This window comes from Salmo trutta, chromosome 20 (genome assembly GCF_901001165.1).
Source record: "Salmo trutta chromosome 20, fSalTru1.1, whole genome shotgun sequence".
Taxonomy (NCBI): domain Eukaryota; kingdom Metazoa; phylum Chordata; class Actinopteri; order Salmoniformes; family Salmonidae; genus Salmo; species Salmo trutta.
In genome coordinates this window covers 49,567,620-49,592,321 of record NC_042976.1, presented here as the reverse complement: position 1 = coordinate 49,592,321, position 24,702 = coordinate 49,567,620, and the positions used below count along the sequence as shown (strand labels likewise).

General features: G+C 43.4%; 2 protein-coding genes across 6 annotated transcripts in view; both read left to right on the top strand.

The window, feature by feature from the left end:
• LOC115156209 (uncharacterized) overlaps positions 1-24,702 on the top strand; it is a 56,380-nt gene that overhangs the window by 12,204 nt on the left and 19,474 nt on the right. For 4 of the 5 annotated variants that reach the window (XM_029703592.1, XM_029703591.1, XM_029703590.1 and 1 more), the window contains exons 17-48: positions 177-776; positions 913-1,509; positions 1,627-2,238; positions 2,541-3,140; positions 3,277-3,873; positions 3,991-4,602; positions 4,905-5,504; positions 5,641-6,237; positions 6,355-6,966; positions 7,269-7,868; positions 8,005-8,586; positions 11,912-12,523; positions 14,592-15,191; positions 16,116-16,715; positions 16,887-17,504; positions 17,817-18,151; positions 18,351-18,429; positions 18,536-18,681; positions 18,994-19,086; positions 19,483-19,536; positions 19,856-19,927; positions 20,051-20,077; positions 20,207-20,251; positions 20,570-20,623; positions 20,749-20,811; positions 21,164-21,229; positions 21,470-21,523; positions 21,696-21,731; positions 22,821-22,883; positions 23,216-23,278; positions 24,113-24,175; positions 24,539-24,601. In XM_029703592.1, the coding sequence (XP_029559452.1) occupies positions 177-776; positions 913-1,509; positions 1,627-2,238; positions 2,541-3,140; positions 3,277-3,873; positions 3,991-4,602; positions 4,905-5,504; positions 5,641-6,237; positions 6,355-6,966; positions 7,269-7,868; positions 8,005-8,586; positions 11,912-12,523; positions 14,592-15,191; positions 16,116-16,715; positions 16,887-17,504; positions 17,817-18,151; positions 18,351-18,429; positions 18,536-18,681; positions 18,994-19,086; positions 19,483-19,536; positions 19,856-19,927; positions 20,051-20,077; positions 20,207-20,251; positions 20,570-20,623; positions 20,749-20,811; positions 21,164-21,229; positions 21,470-21,523; positions 21,696-21,731; positions 22,821-22,883; positions 23,216-23,278; positions 24,113-24,175; positions 24,539-24,601 (10,415 nt within the window). The remainder of the gene's footprint in view (positions 1-176; positions 777-912; positions 1,510-1,626; positions 2,239-2,540; positions 3,141-3,276; positions 3,874-3,990; positions 4,603-4,904; positions 5,505-5,640; positions 6,238-6,354; positions 6,967-7,268; positions 7,869-8,004; positions 8,587-11,911; positions 12,524-14,591; positions 15,192-16,115; positions 16,716-16,886; positions 17,505-17,816; positions 18,152-18,350; positions 18,430-18,535; positions 18,682-18,993; positions 19,087-19,482; positions 19,537-19,855; positions 19,928-20,050; positions 20,078-20,206; positions 20,252-20,569; positions 20,624-20,748; positions 20,812-21,163; positions 21,230-21,469; positions 21,524-21,695; positions 21,732-22,820; positions 22,884-23,215; positions 23,279-24,112; positions 24,176-24,538; positions 24,602-24,702) is intronic. The other variant, XM_029703589.1, reaches the window with a different exon arrangement.
• LOC115156211 (collagen alpha-3(VI) chain) lies at positions 8,593-11,865 on the top strand. Its single transcript, XM_029703593.1, has 3 exons — positions 8,593-9,801; positions 10,388-10,945; positions 11,142-11,865. Exons 1-3 carry the CDS (start codon positions 9,291-9,293, stop codon positions 11,849-11,851), a joined length of 1,779 nt encoding a protein of 592 aa, XP_029559453.1. The 5' UTR covers positions 8,593-9,290; the 3' UTR covers positions 11,852-11,865.

Genomic DNA, 24,702 nt, shown 5'->3' with positions numbered 1-24,702 from the left:
ACCAATGTTCCCTATGATATAACTCAAGCCAATGCAGAAATTGTCACTTTCGTTGAATAGTTGTTTGTGATAAGTGAAAGGGATGACTTTCATGTGACAGAAGCAGCTTTGTCCTGTTTTCCCTTACCTATGCCACATGTAATATGACTCTTTATCTGAACCTTCACATTCCCTAGTTGAGAGTCAGGCTCCCAGGAGGGATGTTGTGTTCTTGCTGGATGGATCTGATGGCACTAGGAGTGGATTCCCAGCCATGCGTGACTTTGTTCAAAGAGTGGTGGAGACACTCAGTGTGGATGAGAACAAAGATCGCGTTGCGGTGGTCCAGTACAGTAGAGATCCAGCCGCCCAATTCTATCTGAACACATACACAACAAAGGGAGAGATTCTCAACACTGTAAGAGGTCTGAGACACAAAGGCGGGAGACCTCTCAACACTGGAGCAGCTCTCCAGTACGTGAGGGACAATGTCTTTACTGCCTCCTCCGGAAGCAGACGCTTGGAAGGCGTTCCACAGCTACTGATTCTGTTGAGTGGTGGAAGGTCGGTTGACAATGTTGACACGCCAGCCTCTGCTCTGAAGGAGCTTGGGGTTTTGGTCTTTGGAATTGGAACAAGGAGCTCTGATAGCAGAGAATTGCAGAGGATATCACATGATCCCAGTTACGCTCTGTCTGTCTCAGACTTTACTGACCTTCCGAGCATCCAGCAGCAACTTCTGTCCTCGGTGGAGGCAGTGGTTATTGATGTTACTCCAGAATCACCAACAGTTTTAGGTATGTGTTATCACTGTGAATTAAGAGTCAGGATGTGTTAGCAAAATGGCCGCTGAGTCTTAGAAACGACTATATAATTTGGCCAAAAACACCACATTTGATCCGTTTGATTGACATAATCTACTTATTTTCTCAGTTGATCATGACACCGCCAGAAAGGATGTGGTATTCCTTCTGGATGGTTCTGATGGCACAAGGAATGGATTCCCAGCAATGCGTGATTTTGTTCAGAGAGTAGTAGAGAAACTCAATGTGGGAGGAGACAAAGACCGCGTTTCTGTGGTCCAGTACGGTAGAGATCAAGAAGTTAATTTCTATCTGAACACATACACCACGAAGGGCGACATTCTTGACATCGTCAGAGGTCTGAGGCACAGAGGAGGTAGACCCCTCAACACTGGGGCAGCCCTCCAGTATGTAAGGGACAACGTCTTTACTGCCTCCTCAGGAAGCAGAAGCCAAGAGGGTGTCCCTCAGATGCTGATACTGCTGAGTGGCGGGAGGTCCAATGATAATGTTGAAATACCAGTTTCTGCCCTGAAAGAGAGTGGGGTCTTGATCTTTGGCATTGGAAACAGAAATTCTAGCAAAGAGGTTCAAAGGATTGCCTCTGACCCCAGTTATTCCCAGTCTGTTTCTGAATTCTCTGATCTCCCCAGCGTCCAGGATAAGTTTTTCTCCTCACTCATTACTGTACACGTTGGCGCCACACCCATTTCCCCAACAGTCATAGGTAAGACCGGATGCATTATCTAGGAAAACTAAAGCAACAAACACATATTTCAGATTTGATGAAGCAATGTTGACATACTGTTTTGTTGACATACTGTTTTGTTTCTGATACTCTTAGTGGACCTAAGCATTGCCAGAAAGGATGTAGTATTCTTGCTGGATGGTTCTGATGGCACTAGGAATGGCTTCCCAGAAATGCGGGACTTTGTTCAAAGAGTAGTGGAGAAACTCACTGTAGGGGAGAACAGAGATCGAGTCTCTGTGGTACAGTATAGCAGAGAACCAGAGGCCCACTTCTATCTGAACACTTACACGAGAAAAGAAGAGGTTGTTGACACCGTAAGAGGGCTGAAGCACAAAGGAGGGAGACCCCTCAACACTGGAGCAGCTCTCCAGTATGTCAGGGACTACGTCTTTACTGCCTCCTCTGGAAGTAGGCGCCTTGAAAGTGTTCCACAGATTCTGATACTGCTAAATGGTGGAAGGTCCTTTGACAATGTAGATAAACCAGCTTCTGCTCTCAAGGAGCTTGGTGTCTTGGTGTTTGGAATTGGAACAAGGAGCTCTGATAGCAGAGAATTACAGAAGATATCCTATGACCCCAGTTATGCTCTCTCCGTGTCTGAATTTACTGACCTCCCCAACATCCAACAGCAGCTTCTTTCTGCCATGAACACTGCCATTATACAGGACACAACCATGACACCAACACTAATACCAACATTACTAGGTAAGAAAAATATGCTTTTGATCTGTTCCATTTCCTCTTTTACATTAGGATAGAGTAGTTGATAGCTTAGAACACTTGTGTAGGTTCCCCTGAGGCCTTTCATGTGGTTTCATTTCATACCTCTGTACCAATGTTCCCTATGATATAACTCAAGCCAATGCAGAAATTGTCACTTTCGTTGAATAGTTGTTTGTGATAAGTGAAAGGGATGACTTTCATGTGACAGAAGCAGCTTTGTCCTGTTTTCCCTTACCTATGCCACATGTAATATGACTCTTTATCTGAACCTTCACATTCCCTAGTTGAGAGTCAGGCTCCCAGGAGGGATGTTGTGTTCTTGCTGGATGGATCTGATGGCACTAGGAGTGGATTCCCAGCCATGCGTGACTTTGTTCAAAGAGTGGTGGAGACACTCAGTGTGGATGAGAACAAAGATCGCGTTGCGGTGGTCCAGTACAGTAGAGATCCAGCCGCCCAATTCTATCTGAACACATACACAACAAAGGGAGAGATTCTCAACACTGTAAGAGGTCTGAGACACAAAGGCGGGAGACCTCTCAACACTGGAGCAGCTCTCCAGTACGTGAGGGACAATGTCTTTACTGCCTCCTCCGGAAGCAGACGCTTGGAAGGCGTTCCACAGCTACTGATTCTGTTGAGTGGTGGAAGGTCGGTTGACAATGTTGACACGCCAGCCTCTGCTCTGAAGGAGCTTGGGGTTTTGGTCTTTGGAATTGGAACAAGGAGCTCTGATAGCAGAGAATTGCAGAGGATATCACATGATCCCAGTTACGCTCTGTCTGTCTCAGACTTTACTGACCTTCCGAGCATCCAGCAGCAACTTCTGTCCTCGGTGGAGGCAGTGGTTATTGATGTTACTCCAGAATCACCAACAGTTTTAGGTATGTGTTATCACTGTGAATTAAGAGTCAGGATGTGTTAGCAAAATGGCCGCTGAGTCTTAGAAACGACTATATAATTTGGCCAAAAACACCACATTTGATCCGTTTGATTGACATAATCTACTTATTTTCTCAGTTGATCATGACACCGCCAGAAAGGATGTGGTATTCCTTCTGGATGGTTCTGATGGCACAAGGAATGGATTCCCAGCAATGCGTGATTTTGTTCAGAGAGTAGTAGAGAAACTCAATGTGGGAGGAGACAAAGACCGCGTTTCTGTGGTCCAGTACGGTAGAGATCAAGAAGTTAATTTCTATCTGAACACATACACCACGAAGGGCGACATTCTTGACATCGTCAGAGGTCTGAGGCACAGAGGAGGTAGACCCCTCAACACTGGGGCAGCCCTCCAGTATGTAAGGGACAACGTCTTTACTGCCTCCTCAGGAAGCAGAAGCCAAGAGGGTGTCCCTCAGATGCTGATACTGCTGAGTGGCGGGAGGTCCAATGATAATGTTGAAATACCAGTTTCTGCCCTGAAAGAGAGTGGGGTCTTGATCTTTGGCATTGGAAACAGAAATTCTAGCAAAGAGGTTCAAAGGATTGCCTCTGACCCCAGTTATTCCCAGTCTGTTTCTGAATTCTCTGATCTCCCCAGCGTCCAGGATAAGTTTTTCTCCTCACTCATTACTGTACACGTTGGCGCCACACCCATTTCCCCAACAGTCATAGGTAAGACCGGATGCATTATCTAGGAAAACTAAAGCAACAAACACATATTTCAGATTTGATGAAGCAATGTTGACATACTGTTTTGTTGACATACTGTTTTGTTTCTGATACTCTTAGTGGACCTAAGCATTGCCAGAAAGGATGTAGTATTCTTGCTGGATGGTTCTGATGGCACTAGGAATGGCTTCCCAGAAATGCGGGACTTTGTTCAAAGAGTAGTGGAGAAACTCACTGTAGGGGAGAACAGAGATCGAGTCTCTGTGGTACAGTATAGCAGAGAACCAGAGGCCCACTTCTATCTGAACACTTACACGAGAAAAGAAGAGGTTGTTGACACCGTAAGAGGGCTGAAGCACAAAGGAGGGAGACCCCTCAACACTGGAGCAGCTCTCCAGTATGTCAGGGACTACGTCTTTACTGCCTCCTCTGGAAGTAGGCGCCTTGAAAGTGTTCCACAGATTCTGATACTGCTAAATGGTGGAAGGTCCTTTGACAATGTAGATAAACCAGCTTCTGCTCTCAAGGAGCTTGGTGTCTTGGTGTTTGGAATTGGAACAAGGAGCTCTGATAGCAGAGAATTACAGAAGATATCCTATGACCCCAGTTATGCTCTCTCCGTGTCTGAATTTACTGACCTCCCCAACATCCAACAGCAGCTTCTTTCTGCCATGAACACTGCCATTATACAGGACACAACCATGACACCAACACTAATACCAACATTACTAGGTAAGAAACATATGCTTTTGATCTGTTCCATTTCCTCTTTTACATTAGGATAGAGTAGTTGATAGCTTAGAACACTTGTGTAGATTCCCCTGAGGCCTTTCATGTGGTTTCATTTCATACCTCTGTACCAATGTTCCCTATGATATAACTCAAGCCAATGCAGAAATTGTCACTTTCGTTGAATAGTTGTTTGTGATAAGTGGAAGGGATGACTTTCATGTGACAGAAGCAGCTTTGTCCTGTTTTCCCTTACCTATGCCACATGTAATATGACTCTTTATCTGAACCTTCACATTCCCTAGTTGAGAGTCAGGCTCCCAGGAGGGATGTTGTGTTCTTGCTGGATGGATCTGATGGCACTAGGAGTGGATTCCCAGCCATGCGTGACTTTGTTCAAAGAGTGGTGGAGACACTCAGTGTGGATGAGAACAAAGATCGCGTTGCGGTGGTCCAGTACAGTAGAGATCCAGCCGCCCAATTCTATCTGAACACATACACAACAAAGGGAGAGATTCTCAACACTGTAAGAGGTCTGAGACACAAAGGCGGGAGACCTCTCAACACTGGAGCAGCTCTCCAGTACGTGAGGGACAATGTCTTTACTGCCTCCTCCGGAAGCAGACGCTTGGAAGGCGTTCCACAGCTACTGATTCTGTTGAGTGGTGGAAGGTCGGTTGACAATGTTGACACGCCAGCCTCTGCTCTGAAGGAGCTTGGGGTTTTGGTCTTTGGAATTGGAACAAGGAGCTCTGATAGCAGAGAATTGCAGAGGATATCACATGATCCCAGTTACGCTCTGTCTGTCTCAGACTTTACTGACCTTCCGAGCATCCAGCAGCAACTTCTGTCCTCGGTGGAGGCAGTGGTTATTGATGTTACTCCAGAATCACCAACAGTTTTAGGTATGTGTTATCACTGTGAATTAAGAGTCAGGATGTGTTAGCAAAATGGCCGCTGAGTCTTAGAAACGACTATATAATTTGGCCAAAAACACCACATTTGATCCGTTTGATTGACATAATCTACTTATTTTCTCAGTTGATCATGACACCGCCAGAAAGGATGTGGTATTCCTTCTGGATGGTTCTGATGGCACAAGGAATGGATTCCCAGCAATGCGTAATTTTGTTCAGAGAGTAGTAGAGAAACTCAATGTGGGAGGAGACAAAGACCGCGTTTCTGTGGTCCAGTACGGTAGAGATCAAGAAGTTAATTTCTATCTGAACACATACACCACGAAGGGCGACATTCTTGACATCGTCAGAGGTCTGAGGCACAGAGGAGGTAGACCCCTCAACACTGGGGCAGCCCTCCAGTATGTAAGGGACAACGTCTTTACTGCCTCCTCAGGAAGCAGAAGCCAAGAGGGTGTCCCTCAGATGCTGATACTGCTGAGTGGCGGGAGGTCCAATGATAATGTTGAAATACCAGTTTCTGCCCTGAAAGAGAGTGGGGTCTTGATCTTTGGCATTGGAAACAGAAATTCTAGCAAAGAGGTTCAAAGGATTGCCTCTGACCCCAGTTATTCCCAGTCTGTTTCTGAATTCTCTGATCTCCCCAGCGTCCAGGATAAGTTTTTCTCCTCACTCATTACTGTACACGTTGGCGCCACACCCATTTCCCCAACAGTCATAGGTAAGACCGGATGCATTATCTAGGAAAACTAAAGCAACAAACACATATTTCAGATTTGATGAAGCAATGTTGACATACTGTTTTGTTGACATACTGTTTTGTTTCTGATACTCTTAGTGGACCTAAGCATTGCCAGAAAGGATGTAGTATTCTTGCTGGATGGTTCTGATGGCACTAGGAATGGCTTCCCAGAAATGCGGGACTTTGTTCAAAGAGTAGTGGAGAAACTCACTGTAGGGGAGAACAGAGATCGAGTCTCTGTGGTACAGTATAGCAGAGAACCAGAGGCCCACTTCTATCTGAACACTTACACGAGAAAAGAAGAGGTTGTTGACACCGTAAGAGGGCTGAAGCACAAAGGAGGGAGACCCCTCAACACTGGAGCAGCTCTCCAGTATGTCAGGGACTACGTCTTTACTGCCTCCTCTGGAAGTAGGCGCCTTGAAAGTGTTCCACAGATTCTGATACTGCTAAATGGTGGAAGGTCCTTTGACAATGTAGATAAACCAGCTTCTGCTCTCAAGGAGCTTGGCGTCTGGGTGTTTGGAATTGGAACAAGGAGCTCTGATAGCAGAGAATTACAGAAGATATCCTATGACCCCAGTTATGCTCTCTCCGTGTCTGAATTTACTGACCTCCCCAACATCCAACAGCACCTTCTTTCTGCCATGAACACTGCCATTATACAGGACACAACCATGACACCAACACTAATACCAACATTACTAGGTAAGAAACATATGCTTTTGATCTGTTCCATTTCCTCTTTTACATTAGGATAGAGTAGTTGATAGCTTAGAACACTTGTGTAGATTCCCCTGAGGCCTTTCATGTGGTTTCATTTCATACCTCTGTACCAATGTTCCCTATGATATAACTCAAGCCAATGCAGAAATTGTCACTTTCGTTGAATAGTTGTTTGTGATAAGTGAAAGGGATGACTTTCATGTGACAGAAGCAGCTTTGTCCTGTTTTCCCTTACCTATGCCACATGTAATATGACTCTTTATCTGAACCTTCACATTCCCTAGTTGAGAGTCAGGCTCCCAGGAGGGATGTTGTGTTCTTGCTGGATGGATCTGATGGCACTAGGAGTGGATTCCCAGCCATGCGTGACTTTGTTCAAAGAGTGGTGGAGACACTCAGTGTGGATGAGAACAAAGATCGCGTTGCGGTGGTCCAGTACAGTAGAGATCCAGCCGCCCAATTCTATCTGAACACATACACAACAAAGGGAGAGATTCTCAACACTGTAAGAGGTCTGAGACACAAAGGCGGGAGACCTCTCAACACTGGAGCAGCTCTCCAGTACGTGAGGGACAATGTCTTTACTGCCTCCTCCGGAAGCAGACGCTTGGAAGGCGTTCCACAGCTACTGATTCTGTTGAGTGGTGGAAGGTCGGTTGACAATGTTGACACGCCAGCCTCTGCTCTGAAGGAGCTTGGGGTTTTGGTCTTTGGAATTGGAACAAGGAGCTCTGATAGCAGAGAATTGCAGAGGATATCACATGATCCCAGTTACGCTCTGTCTGTCTCAGACTTTACTGACCTTCCGAGCATCCAGCAGCAACTTCTGTCCTCGGTGGAGGCAGTGGTTATTGATGTTACTCCAGAATCACCAACAGTTTTAGGTATGTGTTATCACTGTGAATTAAGAGTCAGGATGTGTTAGCAAAATGGCCGCTGAGTCTTAGAAACTACTATATAATTTGGCCAAAAACACCACATTTGATCAGTTTGATTGACATAATCCATTTATTTTCTCAGTTGATCATGACACCGCCAGAAAGGATGTGGTATTCCTTCTGGATGGTTCTGATGGCACAAGGAATGGATTCTCAGCAATGCGTGTTTTTGTACTGAAAGTAGTGGAGAATCTCAATGTGGGAGGAGACAAAGACCGCATTTCCGTGGTTCAGTATAGTAGAAATCAAGAGGTACATTTCTATCTGAACACATACACCAAAAAGGAGGACATTCTTGACAGCATAAGACATCTGAGGCACAAAGGTGGTAGACCCCTCAACACAGGGGCAGCACTCCAGTTCGTTAAAGACAACATCTTTAGAGACACCTCTGGAAGCAGACGTTATGAAGGTGTCCCTCAGATATTGATTTTGCTGAGTGGTGGACAGTCAAATGACGCTGTTAGCCAAGCTGCCTTTGATATGAAACGTCAAGGAATTCAGAGTGTTGGCATTGCCATCAGACATGCCGACACTAGAGAAATGCAGTCAATTACGTCAGATCCACAGCTTATCCTTGTGGCACAAGACTTTTCAGACCTGTCAGCACTGCATCTGGATCTTTTATCATCAATTGCTCAATTCTCCAGTCCTGGTTTGACAGGTAAAACATTTTTGTGTTCTCTCAGTCTCATTACCAGTTGATTGCTCTGTGATGTTAAAATCTGTTAGATCTACTGGTATAGTCATCTACTCTTTCCTAGCAAGATATTTGCTACATTCTACAAAATAATGTGTTGAACTATTTTAACAGTTTTAGAAGTATTAAAGCTGCTCATTCATTAAAGTGTCATCAATGAAAATGGGTGACCATGGATTGTTTAATAGCATCCTCACCTCATTTGTCAAATCCTACAACATCTTGATTAACCCTTTTTTCATATTGGTCTCTCATTCATTTTTGCTTCAAAATTTTTCTTTCAAAGATTTTTCTTGAATATTCAAAGTGAATCCTTCCACTTTGCATTCATGTTTATGCTTGGTATTATTACCACCTTTTTTCTAGAAAACTTTTTCATTCCTTATTTCATTGTTCTCTTCAAATTCTTTCAGCATAGTCTTACTAAGGGTCTCTTCTTTGCAGCAATAGAATTTACTTCAACTCTCTGGAATGCATTCGCTTCAATCAGCTGCAGTTGCTTACCAGAGATATAGTATATTAATGTATTATCTTATAAAATCATTATTCCTTCGTAAGTTATATTTACATTAATTGAATATCTGTTCCCCACCTGAAATAAAGTACCAAAGAGAGACATTGTATTCCTTCTGGATGGTTCTGATGGCACCAGGAGTGGATTCCTAGCGATGCGTGATTTTGTACAAAAAGTTGTGGACAAACTCAATGTGGAGGAAACCAAAGATCAAGTTTCGGTGGTCCAGTACAGCAGAGATCCAGAGGTCCACTTCTATCTGAACACTTATAGAACAAAGAAGGAAATTCTAGACACTGTTAGAAGTCTGAAGCACAAAGGAGGGGCAATTCTCAACACCGGGGCCGCCCTCCAGTACATCAAGGACAATGTTTTCATTGCTTCAGCTGGAAGTAGACGCTTGCTTGGTGTTCCACAGGTTTTAGTCATTTTAAGTGGAGCAAGATCCAGAGACCCAATTAGCCATGCTGCTCATGCTCTGAAACAACAGGGTATCATGGTCATCGCCATCGGTTCAAAAGCTACAGACATTGAAGAGCTGCAAACTCTTTCTTTCAATCCTTCTTTGGCATTTATATTTTCAGAATACTTTGATCTTTATAGATTGGAGAATCAACTTTTATCTTCAATGAGAATCACTACTTTGAAATATTCTGGCATTTTGGGTAAGGGATGTCAGAAACACTTTTCAGATAATAACTAATTGAAACTCGTGAATCCCATGTGAATAATGTAATTGTCAAGCTGTTGATTGGCATTGTTCTCCAACGTAAGAAGAATGAGTAATTTTCTTCTCCTTAGGAAAAGCAGGCTCATAACCGTAAATTTTATATTTTCTTTTAATGATATCACTTTTCCTAAGACAAGACAAGATTGTAGAATCTTGGTGGTGTATTTAGAGACTTAATTTGCCACTGTCCTCAACACAGAGGACAATGTGCTCTGTTCGCCTGCAATATATAGCATGTGATGGTAATTCATCTGTGCTCCTTTCTTATTTGCTTGAATTTTTGCTGCATTTTAAAACAAAATGCTGCGTATTTTAAGATTTGTGCATCACATCTTTTAAAGTGTCAATCCTCGCTTGACTCTCACCACTCTATGCTGGAAATGATTTTTTTTTTCTTCATTTGTTTCACTGGTTCTTTTTTTGCTATGCCAAATGGTTATAGCATGTCAACCCCCTGTCCCCCTTTAGTACTGATATGACGAGTTGCATCTTGTTAAATCCACATGTACTATTCTCCCTAGTGGAATCGCGGATTGGACGACGTGATGTTGTGTTCCTCATCGACGGCTCAGACAGCAGTCGGAGTGGGTTTCCTGCTATGCGAGACTTTGTACGAAGAGTTGTGGAAAACCTTGATGTTGCTGAAGACAGAGACAGGGTAGCAGTGATCCAGTTCAGCAGTGACGCTGTAGTGTACATCTACTTGAGTTCCTTTTCATCCAAGGACACTGTCATCAGCAAGATACGAACATTAAGACATAAGGGAGGAAGATCACGCAACACTGAGACAGCTCTGCAGTATGTTAAGGACAATGTCTTTAGCACCATCTCTGGAAGCCGACATCTTGAAGGTGTTCCACAAGTACTGATACTGCTCACAGGAGGACCCTCCAGCGATAGTGCTAGGCAGCCGGCTTCAACACTTAAAGATCTTGGCATTTTGAGCTTTAGTATTGGCACAGACTCAGTTGGTCTTCCCACAACTGCTCATAATTTTGTTTTTCCAATCAATGACTTTGGAGAGCTTCCAGACATCTTATTAGATGTACTGTTCACTTTAAAGCGTACCACTCGTATTGGTAAGTAACCTTATTTTTATAAGTGTCACTTGTCTATTCTTTTCATATTGGAAAGACAATTTGGTGACATCCAAAGAACTATGGAATAATCGAAAGTTAGTCAATGAGTTAATTTGAAAATAAAACATGACTAAATGTCTAAATGCTTTCATGAGTCGTTATACAAAACACAGCCTATATTTATTGTAATTTCTAGCTCAACCTGAAGAAACCAAGAAGGATGTTGTCTTCTTGTTTGATGGATCTGATGACATTATAAATGAGTTCCCAGTTATACAAGACTTTATACTGAGAGCTGTTGAGAAGCTCAATGTGAATGAGAAGAAAGACCGCATTTCTGTGGTCCAGTACAGCAAGGATGCCATGGTCAATTTCTATTTCAACACTTATGCATCCAAAAACAAGGTTATACATGCAATCAGAGGCATCACACTTAAAGGAGGGAGACCCCTCAACACTGGAGCAGCTCTTCAGTATGTCAGGGACAATGTCTTTACCGCTTCCTCTGGCAGCAGGCACATGGAGGGTGTTCCACAAATACTCATTTTGATTAGTGGTGGGAAGTCTAGTGATAGTGTTGAACTCTCAGCGATTGCGCTAAAGCGTATTGGTGTGGTCCCTGTCAGTATTGGCCTTAGAAATGCTGACTACAGGGAGATGCAGTCAATCTCAAATTCCCCTAACGAAACATTTTCTGTCCGTGACATGCGGAACCTCCAAAACATCCAGACAGAGCTCTTCTCTGCTTTGTCAAGACTTGTCAAAGCCAGGTATCCTGATCCTACCATATTCATTAGCTCGGGAGGTAAGACACTTAGAAGCAAAGTCCTTCAGCTGAAGTGTTCAATCATTGTTTGCAAAAGGATATTGAACATTGTTGTAAAACATGCTTTTGAAATGTATTAGCCCACCTACTACAAAAGGAGCAGTGGTTTATTAAAAATGTTTGTTCTCCCTTCCTTTTAGCTGAGTCTCAGGGTCCCAAGAAGGATATCGTCTTCCTTGTTGATGGCTCAGATGGCGTCGGAAGGGAGTTCCCCATCATCCAGGAGTTCATCCGCTCAATCGTGAAGAACCTCAACGTGGGCGAGAACAAGATCAGGATTGGTGTGGTGCAGTATGGCGACTCCCCCAATGCAGATATCTACCTGAACTCCCACACAACCAAGGAGGGGGTTATGAATGCTGTCAAGGGACTGAGGCAGAGAGGCGGCCGGGAACGTAACCTGGGTCAGGCAGTGGAGTTTGTCAGTAGGGAAGTGCTGAATGTTCGACGTGGTGGCAGGAAGGAGGAGGGTGTCCCACAGTTCCTGATTGTCGTCTCCGGCGGAAGGTCCACAGATGATATTAGTCGACCTGCGACATCACTGAAGCAGTCAGGCGTTTTGCCCTTCAGCATCGGGACCAGAGATGTAAACCCTCAGGAGCTTCAGGTTGTTTCCTATGTTCCCAACTTTGCGTACACAGTGGATGACCTCCCTGGCCTGTACACAGTCCAGGACACACTGATCTCCAAGCTCACAGAGTTGTCCGATGACGAAATTGCCAGGCTACGCCCTGTTTTCCCAACTGTGGATGGTAATGCCCTCTCTTGCTGTCATTAATGTGTTTTATAGGATTAATGTCTGTTTGAATTAGCACATTTTATGGAATATTTGGACAACACTTCACAGTAGTGGCCAGTGGTTGGCTAATTACCTGGTCGCGTATGTGTCAAATTGTCAAAAAAGCATCATGATTGATTGTTGCTCTCAAGAACCCAAGGCAATCTGCCTTATCCCAAGGGTTCTCAGCTATAAGCACCTCTTACCGGTGGGACCATGTGAGCTACAATCCCGACACTCATTTAGAAACGTCAATAATCATCACTTGCGATAGTTTTTAAAACATATGTAACTTATCTTTCATATCAGTGAGAAATAATCTTTAAAATAAAAAAGATACACTTACTTTAGCAGGTTTGCACAGATCCATACGGCTGTGTCTCTCCATCCGACGAACTACACTTCCGCTACACTTCCTCCCCAGTTACACTTACACACAAGTGTTTGAGCATGCTAGATAACTAATTAGCACAGGTGGTTGTCTCTGTCTTCCATCTGTCTTCTGTAAACAAACGCTGTAACATGGCAGTGTGGGAACACTAAACCTATAAAAGTGTAATTTAGTATTTTGTTTTTTGAAGATTATTTCTCGATGATATGAAAGATATGTTCCTTATGTTTCCAAAACCGTACTGCAAGCGATGCGGTCAGAAGATGTCTTCATGAATAGTCGCTAAAGGAAGTTAGCTACCATGAATAGGCTAGATGGATTGTACATAATCAAAATGTTTTATGCCAAGTTTTCAAACTTTCTTGAGAAGAGGCCTATTTAAAACCTCACGAGTAAGCATATGACTGTAAAGTCCACAGGTGTTGTATTCGGGTTGTATTCGGTGCATGTGACCAATACAATTTAATTTGACTTGACTGAATTGACTAGTGCCCAATTTAGGGGACTAAGCTGTATAAAAAAAAAATATATATATATAGTATATTAGATTTTTTACCAATTAAAACAAACACTTTACATCTGAGTGTATAAGGTATCATTGGAAATGCCTGGGTCTTGTGCTTCGAATGAATACAATTTAGCTGCCCTCCAGGGGATAGTAGTGGCACTACACCCCAAAATGATGTCACCATCCTTGCTACATTTTAACTGGTTTAAATGGACCTACACTGACTTTAGCATTATTTATGTATTTTGCTGTATTGTTTTTCCATGTCTGACAGAGGGGGCCAACGCCACACTGAAATTCATGCATGGAGTAGTACATAAATTGTACCATTTGGTGATTCTTTTTTTACCACCACTCATAACTTCATAATACATACTATTGACTTCTATCCCGGTATAGCAAATATAGGCGAATAATTGCTTCAAGGTGGTCAGCTGAGGAGGTTTTACATTTTTGAATGAGAAACCCTAATCCACTAATTACAGCACGTGGTGCCACTTTGTTCTGAACAGGATAACCATCCATTTAGAACGGGCTCATGGGTGTACCTATGAGGTATGGGCAGGGGCACAAAAATAATTATCTCTTAGCTAACACACAAGTACAACCAAACAAAGTGCTGGTACAATACTATTTCTTGAAGGCATTACAGTCTCCAGAGACCAAAAACAACAATTCTGCTAAATGTGCTCATGTGGTAGAGTGTTTACAGCTTTGATTGATGTTAGCTACCAGTGGTTAAAAAGGAAAATAACAGGTTATTTTACTGGGGAGTTTGTCAAAGCAGCACTACAGAGCTAGCTGTTTTTCATTCGGATTCACTGTTAACTTGGTTTCAGTCATCGGCATCACCACCTGTGATACTGTAGTCTAGTTGAATATCAATTAAAACTGTTTCTCAAATGTTCATCACTAATAATGTATTATTAATAATAATGATAGATTAAAACTAGATTATATATTTTGACTCATACAAACAGATCAGTAGTCAAAAGGGTTGATGCAAGGTGAAAACATAGCTATAATGAAGTACAATTAGAACATAAAATATCACCATAATGAATTTGGTTAATATCTATGCCCTAATGTAGCTCAATTTGTGTTGCTAACAAACACATTTGATGTGCTTGTCTTCTCCCACAGTCACCACAACCATAGCATCCACTGGCGGAGAAAAGAGGGATGTGGTTTTCCTCATTGATGGCACAACAGCTGTGCGCAGCGAGTTCCCCGCCATCCGTGACATGATCGGGAGGGTCGTGGAAAAGTTGGACGTGGGTCTGGATCGGGTCAGGGTGTCAGTGGTGCAGTACAGTGACGATGCCAAGATGGAGTTCCTCCTGAACGAGCACTCCACCAAAGACGAGGTCCGCCAGGCCACGAGGAAGATTCAGAGCAGGGGTGGAAACCGTCTAAACACTGGCCGTGCCCTCGATTGGGTCTCCAAGAACATCTATCAGAGATCAGCCGGTAGCCGCATCGAGGAGGGTGTGCCTCAGTTCCTCATTCTAGTCACGGGGGGAAAGTCCAACGACGACGTCTCTGGACCAGCCAACCAGCTGAAGACCAACCTGGTTGCCCCTCTTGCCATCGGGGCAAAGAATGCCAACCTCAATGAACTGAGGCAGATCTCCCTGAAGCCAGAGTTCGCCTACTCCATTAACAACTTTGGGCAGCTTCAAACAGTGGAGCAGCAGCTTATTGCTTCAGTCAACACCATGACCACCCCTGTTCCAGATATTGGTAAGAGATTCTACATTATTTAACCCAATGCTGTTTCTAAATAGTGCTAACCCATCAAATATATTTTTCAATGTAGCTAGGTTTCCATCCAATTGGTAACAGATTTGAATTTTCTAAAATCTGCATAAAACAATATGAATATTTTCACACCGGAGTGTGGTGCAGCGATCTAAGGCACTGTATCTCAGTGTTAGAGGCGTCACTACAGACCCTGGTTCGATCCTGAGCTGTATTGTTTTGTAACAAAACAAAATGCGTTATATAGTGAATGTGCCCACTTTGGTCTTGGCACGTGCGCTCTAGCCAACAGCTCCCAGATACAGTGTGGGTATGGCCTACATGATGAGATTATTTATTTTTCCAAACGGCAGCCAAGCCTCGATCATCATGTCACCAGAATAAGACTCTCAATATTTATTGGAAGGGAGCATCAAGCTCATCACTGTGTACTTTCACCACCATGTGAAGTTCATCATAATTTATTTAATCTGTAGCCTAATAAACTACATGCTTTCCCGAGTCGTAGTGGAAGGACTACACAACATATCATCGCGTGACTCCAAGTTTACTTTTGGTATGATGGTTATTATATCAATACTTGCGCGTAAAGGTCAACTTCCACCTCCTTTTCTCACTAAATTCATTTTACAGACACAAAAAGATCCCACCTTGACTAGCGTATTTTGTTTTGTCAACATTTGGAAAGTCTACCGACAAAATAGCTGTTTCCATCAGGCCTGTTGTGACATGTTTTATCCAACATGTACTTTTCCCTGAATAAAAAGGTTGGATGGAAACCTGTTTTTTTGTATGATATCGCCTCAACTGTTACAATCCCCTTTGTTTCCATTTTTAAATACATTTTTGCCAACATGAAAAGTAAAACCCCACTTGCTTGACTTGTTTTTCTGTTCTACTTCTCAGCTAACCTCAACATGGGGAGGAAGGACATCATCTTCCTCATAGATGGCTCAGACACCACAGGGTCCAATGGCATCGCCCACATCCGTGACTTCATCCTCAACATCGTTCAGCAGCTGGATGTGCAACCTGACCAGGTTCGGGTCGCTGTCGTCCAATACTCTGACAAGGTCAAGACGGATTTCTCTCTCAATTCCCACAACAACAAGGCAGCTGTGCTCTCTGCCATTAAAAGACTACGCCAGCAGGGTGGCAGATCGTCCGATCTGTCCAAAGCCATCGAGTATGTGATCAGGAACGAGCTGAAATCCTCGGCAGGTGTCCGGCTTGCGGAGGCCTCCCAGCATCTGGTGGTCCTCACCGGCGGAAGGTCCCCCACTGACGTGTCTGTGTATGGCCCTATGCTCAAAGGCTCCCGGGTTAACTGCATTGGCATTGGGGCTGGTGGAGCAGACTCCAGGCAGCTCAACCAGATTGCCACCAGCTCTGCCGATGTTCTTCAGGTACCTACTTTCCCCGGCTTGCCTACCATTAAGGAGAGGTTCATTGCCAGGCTCAATGGGACAATCCCCGAGGAGACCCCTACAGAAATTGATGACCCAAGTAAGTGAAACCACAAAGCAATGCATTCTCGCCTTATTCTGTATAAGAAATGTACTGATAAATATTGAATAATAGCCAAATAAATACTGTGAATAGGATTCAACATGGCACCTCTCTTTCTCTCTATCCCTCTCCGTCGCTCTCTCTCTCTGTTTTCTCTCTTTCTCTCAGCTTCAGGACTCCCTAAAGCCAAGGCTGCTGACATCGTGTTCTTGGTGGATGGCTCCATCAACCTTGGCAAGGACAACTTCAAGGAAGTGATGGAGTTTATCCTGAACCTTATAGACCTCTTCTTCACCGAGCGTGACAACCTGCAGATTGGCCTGGCCCACTATGCCACCGACGTCACCGACGTCTTCTACCTCAACACCTACAAGACCAAGGACGACATCATCAGCGCCCTCAGTCGCACGGAGTACAAGGGTGGCCGCAGGATCAACACGGGTGCTGCCATTCGCCACGTGCAGGATAACCACTTCATCAAAGATAAAGGCAGCAGGAAGGATGAGGGCATCCCCCAGATCCTGATGATTGTCACTGGCGGAAGGTCATCCGACGATGGCAAGACTGCCGCTCTGGGGTTGAAGGCCACCGGTGTGCGCATCTACGCCGTTGGCGTGGGCGACATTGAGGATGAGTTGAACAACCTGGCGAGCGAGGCCTCCACGGTGGCCAGGGCGAGCACGTTCATGGAGCTCTCTGAGCTCAACGAGCAGATCCTGGAAACATTGGACGACGAGGTGAAGGGAATCAAGCTGTGCACTGGCGTGAGCCAGGAACCCTCAAAAGGTGAGGATCACAGATATTTTACCCTATCTTCCCATAGTGTCGGTGTTAGGAGGACATATCTTGGCAGATCTACGTCACTTCCTCATGCTTGTTGAACTTACATCCTTTACTTTCATATAGAACATTGATAAAAAATTGCTATGCTTTAGAATGACTCAGGTAATAGCAGACCGCATATGGATTGTAAACATCTGGTAAACATTTACATTACAAGTCATAGTACAGAGAAGCTCCAAACACCAACCAACCTCCCCGTATATTCTCTCTCTCTCTCTCTCTCTCTCTCTCTCTCTCTCTCTCTCTCTCTTTCAGCTTGCAGTCTGGAAGTGTTGGTGGGCTTCGACGTGTCCTCGCAGAACATCTTCCAGGCCCAGAGGATCCTGGAGTCCAAGATGGGTGCCATCCTCCAGAGGATCACCAAGATGACGGGCATCAGTTGCTCGTCGGGACAGATCCCCTCGATCCAGGTGGGCATTCTGGCCATGGATACCGCCTCGGAACCTGTCCACCTGGAGTTCACGGACAACGCCGACATGCTGTTTGAGTCATTCCGGGCCCTGCGCAATCGCGGTCCCTATGTCCTCAATGCCAAGACCATCGCCGCATACGGTTCGAGGTTCAAAAGCCGAGCCGCGGACGCAGTCAAGGTGTGTCTGCCTGTCTCTTTTTTTTATAAATGTAATTAATATCTTCACACACAGGGAACGGTGTGAGTAGAGTAGATTGAAGTCTGTCATCTTTTTTGGTTAAATTCGACTTGAGAGTGAGGCAAACCTATTGAAATAAATGCCATTCATTATTAGTAAAATTAAATTATATGATTGCCTCCCCCCCAACCACGCACAGGTTGTGATCCATCTGACTGACGGTCTGGATGGCCAGTATAACGAAATGAAGAGACAGGTTGAAGAACTTAAAATTTCAGGTGAGGATAAGTCTTATGGCTGGATTATTGGATTGCTATGGCTGTTGAAACTACTGAGAAAGATCCTGGACAAAGATAATTAAATATGTGTTTTTTGCCATGCTAGGTGTGAACAGCTTCATCCTGGTGGGTCTGGAGCGGGTACCCAGGTTTGAGGAGGCTGTGCTGCTGGAGTTTGGCCGAGGCTTCAGGTACACCAGACCCCTCCGAGTCAATGTCATGGATCTGGACTACGAGCTTCTGGAGGAACTGGTGAGTGCTGTCACTGTCACTCACTACAGAAACGTTACATGTTCTCGTACTTGTACCTGTACCATACAGTCCAACTCAGCCATGTAACCCAACTTTGCCACACAAATACTTTTAGGAAAGAACCTGGAGAAAGTCTAAGGACTAATCTACTGTACAGTATGACCACATTGAACATTAGGAAGATACTTGAAGTCGTAGTCAAGTCACAGATATGCAGTTTTGGATTGAGTGGATATCAACCAATTTTGGCTGTACACAGAAAATGTTTTGTCCCTTCTTAAATTCCAACTTTATATTTGCTCCAATTTACAGGACAACATTGCTGAGAGGGAGTGCTGTGCAGTGCCATGTAAATGCACCGGCACAAGGGGAGACCGAGGAGCAGTCGGGCTTGGAGGACCCAAGGTTACTAATGTGCTTTGTTATTATTACTTGAACTTAAGTACTGTATACTAATGTACAATCTTAGGAAAAAGGGTTCCAAAAGGGTTCTTCAGCTGACCCCAGGATAACTATTTTTGGTTCCAGGTTGAACTCTTTTGAGTTCCATGTAGAACCCTCTGTGGAAAGGGTTCTACATTCAACCCAAAAGGGTTCTACCTGGAACCAAAAATAGTTCTTCAAAGGGTTCTCCTATGGGGACAGCAGAAGAACCCTTATTGGTTTTAAATGTACCTTTTTTCTAAGAGTGTACTTAAGTGTGTAAAAATGCCTAGGAAATATAAATGCCTTGTGAAAGACTATTGTGATGAGTTAGGTATACAGTGCAGATGTATGCATAATATGCTTCTTAACTTGCAGGGCAGTCCAGGTGGAGCAGGCGGAGCAGGACATCCCGGAGATGAGGGAGGACCCGTAAGTCAGATTTCTGTTCATATCTGAAACAACTTTAACCTCACAAATATCTGCTCAGCTTTCTTCCTGTCTTCTTTAGTAAGACTGTACCCTCAGGTCACACTATGCACCTGCTCTGAAGTTTACAAATAATAATAGTTGGATTTACAGTATATAGAGCCTTTCCGGTGCTCAAAGTGCTGTAACACATTGCTACACATTGCACCACCAATGTGTAGCACCCTAGGGTGAACGGCAACCATCATCAACCTCAATGCTATTCAATATAGTGTAAATGTTGTGTAACAGGACATCTCTCTCTCTTCTCATCCTGTGACAGGGAGACAGAGGTCCTCCTGGTGTCAATGGAACGCAAGGTTTCCAGGGCTGTCCTGGACAGAGGGGCATCAAGGTAAGTACCCACTTAGCACTACTGTATCAATCAAAAGGTTAACTTATGTGAAATCAAAACAGAATGTAATATCTTTTTGCATAAAATATGTAAGAATGTATCTCCTTTTTCTCAATTGATCAGGGTGGTCGTGGATACTCTGGAGAAAAGGTGAGGTTTTTTTAAATAGAAAAATCAATACTTTACTTCAAATGATAATAGATAATATATTGATCACATAATAGCTTGTTTAAATGTTAGTGATGAGCATTACCCTCAATAACCCTTGTCTTCTGTCAGGGGGAATATGGAGAGATCGGCCTGGATGGCATAAACGGAGAAGAGGTAAGAAAAACGTAATTTATTTTACAATAAGATTTGTTTTTCTATGGCATGTGCTGAAAATGTATCCTAAAATTGGAAGGTCATACAGAACTTTACGTGAACAGTTACAGCTTTTGACATATTGGCCTCATGTCAGAAGTGCTTTGAAATCCTCCCTTTAATTCACGACTTTACAAAGCAAAATGTACAGTAAATCTAGCTTTGAATGCTTACGCTTACAAGACAGACCCACAGTAGTAAAGGCGAATATAATGACTTATGATGAACTTTTAGACCACGCTTGAATGTGTGGCTGACTGATTTATTGCTTTCCACCAGGGCAAGAGCGGAGTCGCTGGACCCCCAGGAGACAGGGGGAACCCTGGGAGAAGGGTGAGTTCTCATGTGGTCATTGCAACCTCATAAACATAATTTTTTTGGGCTACTTTTCCATGCATTAATTCATTTGAATTATTCTGATGTGCTTACCACTCACTAATGTTTGTTTCTGTGTTCAGGGACCCAAAGGAACTAAAGGACATGCAGGAGACATCGGGGATACAGGAATCAGAGGCGATCCTGTAAGTATCTGTTAACATCTGAAATGCAGTACAGCCTTATTCCAGATTACATTTTACATTTCAGTAATTTAGCGATTTACAGGAGCAATTAGGTTTAAGTGCCTTTCTCAACAGATCAGTGCTTGTTTTCATTACAGAATTATTTAGTTCAGGGCCAGGGATGGGAAAAATGATACTGGTTCAGTCTTCAGTTGGTATTACCTTATAATGATAGCAGGAATCCCAATCATTGGAATTCTTATGGTAGATATAACAGAGAAACCAACCAAACTAGTCAACAAAGTATTTTGTACTACATCATTAACAGCCAAACTGATTCTGAATCTGATTCCATTTGCTTTCTGTTTGCTAGGGAACCACAGGTCAAGATAACAATGTGGCTGGACCTAAAGGAGACCCAGGCGATGTCGGCCCAGTGGTAATGTCTTCCTCTCACCAAGCTAGTGTGTTAACTGCCTGTGGGGACTGCAGTGTTTGTATAGGAAATTAACTATAAAGTATCCTTGTATTCTTAATGTTTAGTGTGCTGATTTGCAATTGCACAGTGAGTAGGAGTGAGCATCTTCACACCTCATTTCCTGTTTAAGCCGTCACTATGTTTCTTTCACTGGTGTCACTTCCTGTTATTGTCATTGATGTACTTTGTCTTGAATCCTAGGGAGAGCCAGGGGAGGATGGTAAGAAGGGAGGCCCCGGTGAACCAGGCAGGACGGTATGACTACTCTCTCTCTTCTTATCTATTACTAAAAAAGGTGTTTTCTGATATTTGGCTTAATATTTCTTTATACCGAATAGTTCACTTATCTATGCACCACCACATTATGAGGTAACTCAGTAATAACTGTATCTGTATAATTGATTTATTCCCTGTTGGATTGAATTAGGGTTCTGATGGTAGAAGAGGCCCACCTGGACAAGCTGTAAGTGAACCCTGAACCTTACCTCTGAACATATCCAGTCTTCATGCCTTGCATTAACAGGCCTAATGTTGCATAACCAGGCTACATTACTGTGCCTGATATCAGGGTAACCAGCCCTTCTACACCAAATTACCCATTGCTATCTGCATATTGACAGCACTTCCCATGCAGTCATCAGACTTAAATCATGGCCACTGTTAGGGTTCGTTCCTTTTGTCCTTGTCAATCATTATTGGCTCATTGGTGAAATTAGCATTATGACAATATCTTTAATTAAATCATTCAAAAACCTTTATTAATGCAATTGCAGACAGAAGTTGACAATCAGGAACATAGCACGCATGTTTCCGAGTAAGTTCTGCATCAAACAAAAGGTCTTAAGTTGTTTTATTAAACCCTCAGTCTAGCCTGGTGATGCCACTACCTACGTCATTACCTTTTTACTGCTGAGACCAAAACCCTGCCTACCAAGCTATATAAACAATGGATTTTAGTGTTATCTAAAAACTTAGCGGTAAACGTCCACTCCCCAAAGTTGATTTATTGTGGAATGTTAGTCTAATGACTAGTCTTATCTCCTTCACTCCCCTGCAGAGCTCCTTCTTCACAGTCACACATTTCTCAGAGGTACCTCTTTATAATGAGGCAGAAAGAGAGAATTAGAAAAAAACTGTGGAAAAATATTAAAGCCTCATAATGTATATATATTGTTAATCTATAAATGTAAGGAGGGAGGGGTTTTATAACCCCTTCCCTTCTATTAATACAACATAAGTAATATCAATTATTCTAATACATCAAACATTTTGGTACAACCCTTATCATGAGCCCTAGGTGAACCCGACACCACCATAATACACATACATGTACTGTAGTGTAGGGCCATCATAATTAGCAGACTTAGCATCCCCCTCTCCATTACTTTCTATGATCAAACTTAGCATATCTAGCTAGTGATGGTCCTTTACATACGCTACTCAATTATCTACAGTAAACTCACTTCATCTAATCTCAATAAACTGATCATGTTTACTGAGGTCTAATCATATACCGTATTTAACCGAGACATGGGTTTCTCCTATGTCATAGGGAAACCCTGGCAAACCCGGAGGTGATGGTGTGCAGGGAGAGCCTGGTATCGGAGGATCCAGGGTAAGTGCCTCCATACACTGTGTTTCTAGATTTGTTGACAGAACATTGTGTAGTTTGTGTTGTGCATGTTTATCGTCCCTTGCCAAAAAATCTATTACTGTCATTACACCTTTATTGGTATCAGTCATTACATGGGCTTTCATAGTAGCCATGTTTATACTGAAGCTAAGGGGCTGAACTAAGGCCAACAGGCAGTTGAACTTCAGATTCAAATCACACTCACTTTGTAACTAAACACAATTTTTTATCCACCAAATCTATTGGTCACTTTGATTCTACAGGAGACCAGTCTCTGATGTAGACATGTGTTTGTGATGCTTTGTCCTATTCAGGGCCAAGCTGGACCAATCGGTGCACCTGGAACTAGAGGTGAGGATGGGAATCCTGGACCAAGGGTAAGTGAACTACCAGCGCCATTTTAAATGTGGCACACTTCTGATATTGCCGTAATGGCAGGTTCTGCAGCATGTTAAGATCTCAGTCTCTTCTTTGTATCAAGACATACAGATAGATGTAGGATCTTAATTTGAGTCAGTTTGCTACAGCAGAAAAATAATCCTTTAGCAACAGGAAATGTGAATTATTATGTGGATTATAATTAATGGACATTTTTTGTAGGGGATGATACATTTGTCGTTAGGGCAAATTAAGTCTGACATGTTAAAGTGGAAATTACGAACTTAAAAATTCTCAACAACAAAAGATTCGACACATGTAGGCTTCTCAAAGGAACAGTTCCAATATTACCCCCTAAAACTTTGGTCCTAGTTATAGTAGATCTATCTAACCATTCATCTTTAACCTAATTGTTTGTGCCACAGAGTGATGAATTACCATAGGGTTTTGTGTCCTCTTTGATATTGGACGTTTTTTTGTATGTTGACATTTAAGTTTGGACTTTGAGATGTACTGCACAGCGCCATATAACTTGATGAAAAGGCATCTAATTGGGAATCACAGTAAACACAAGCAATGTGCGGTTGGAAAGAAGTAACACATGTTCTGTAGGAAACGCAGACAAAATGAATGCATGTGCCTCCCAGCTGACATACAGGAAAAAAATGCTGACACTTTTAGCGCACATTTCACATGCAGTGTCTGTAGGAGTGAATGTGCTTTGTAATCATGACATACGACAACATGCGTTGCTTCAGCATCGATGTAACCTGACAGTGCCATGGGTGTCAATGGTGAGAAGATTTCTCTGATTTGTTTATGTTTTATTCCAGGGTCCAGGAGGAGCCCAGGGACCCCCCGGAGACAAGGGCAGGAGAGGAGCTCTGGGTCGCAAGGTACAGAACTGATCATCATTGGCATCGCTCTACTCTAGCCTATGCCTCACAGTCATCCCAGCCTTGTTTAGGTTACAGTATATTCACAATGGCCTAAGCCTCCCACTCTCCCATTACTGGACACACATACACGGCCTATTAGAGTCAACACAGAATGATCCCTAACAAAACTTCCAGGCCCTGTGTCACATTTACTTCAAGTAACGGGGGTGAATGCAATTAAATCTGGAGGAAATCTCTGCGCGACTCAGAAGGAATGTTTTTTCGAAGTGTGCTTTCTCTCTCTCTTTCTCTAACTCTCTCTCTCCTCTCTCTCTTTCCCTCTCTCTGCTTCTCATTCTTTGTATATCTGTATCGTTATAGGGTGAACCAGGAGAGCCCGGACCAAAAGGCATCGTGGGACCTCTGGGACCTCGTGGTGAGCCTGTAAGTCATTACATCACATTCTGTCAGCTCAACACAATTGACACCTAGGGAAGATTAACAAACAGACTGACTATTAATCAGATCGTAGACCACATGAGGTC

Excerpts from the sequence above, each read along its gene's own strand:
- LOC115156211 (XM_029703593.1), top strand. The coding sequence starts at position 9,291 with ATGCGTGATTTTGTACAAAAAGTTGTGGACAAACTCAATGTGGAGGAA. Across the intron at positions 9,802-10,387 it reads GAAATATTCTGGCATTTTGG|TGGAATCGCGGATTGGACGA; the intron begins GTAAGGGATGTC and ends TATTCTCCCTAG. Across the intron at positions 10,946-11,141 it reads AAAGCGTACCACTCGTATTG|CTCAACCTGAAGAAACCAAG; the intron begins GTAAGTAACCTT and ends TGTAATTTCTAG.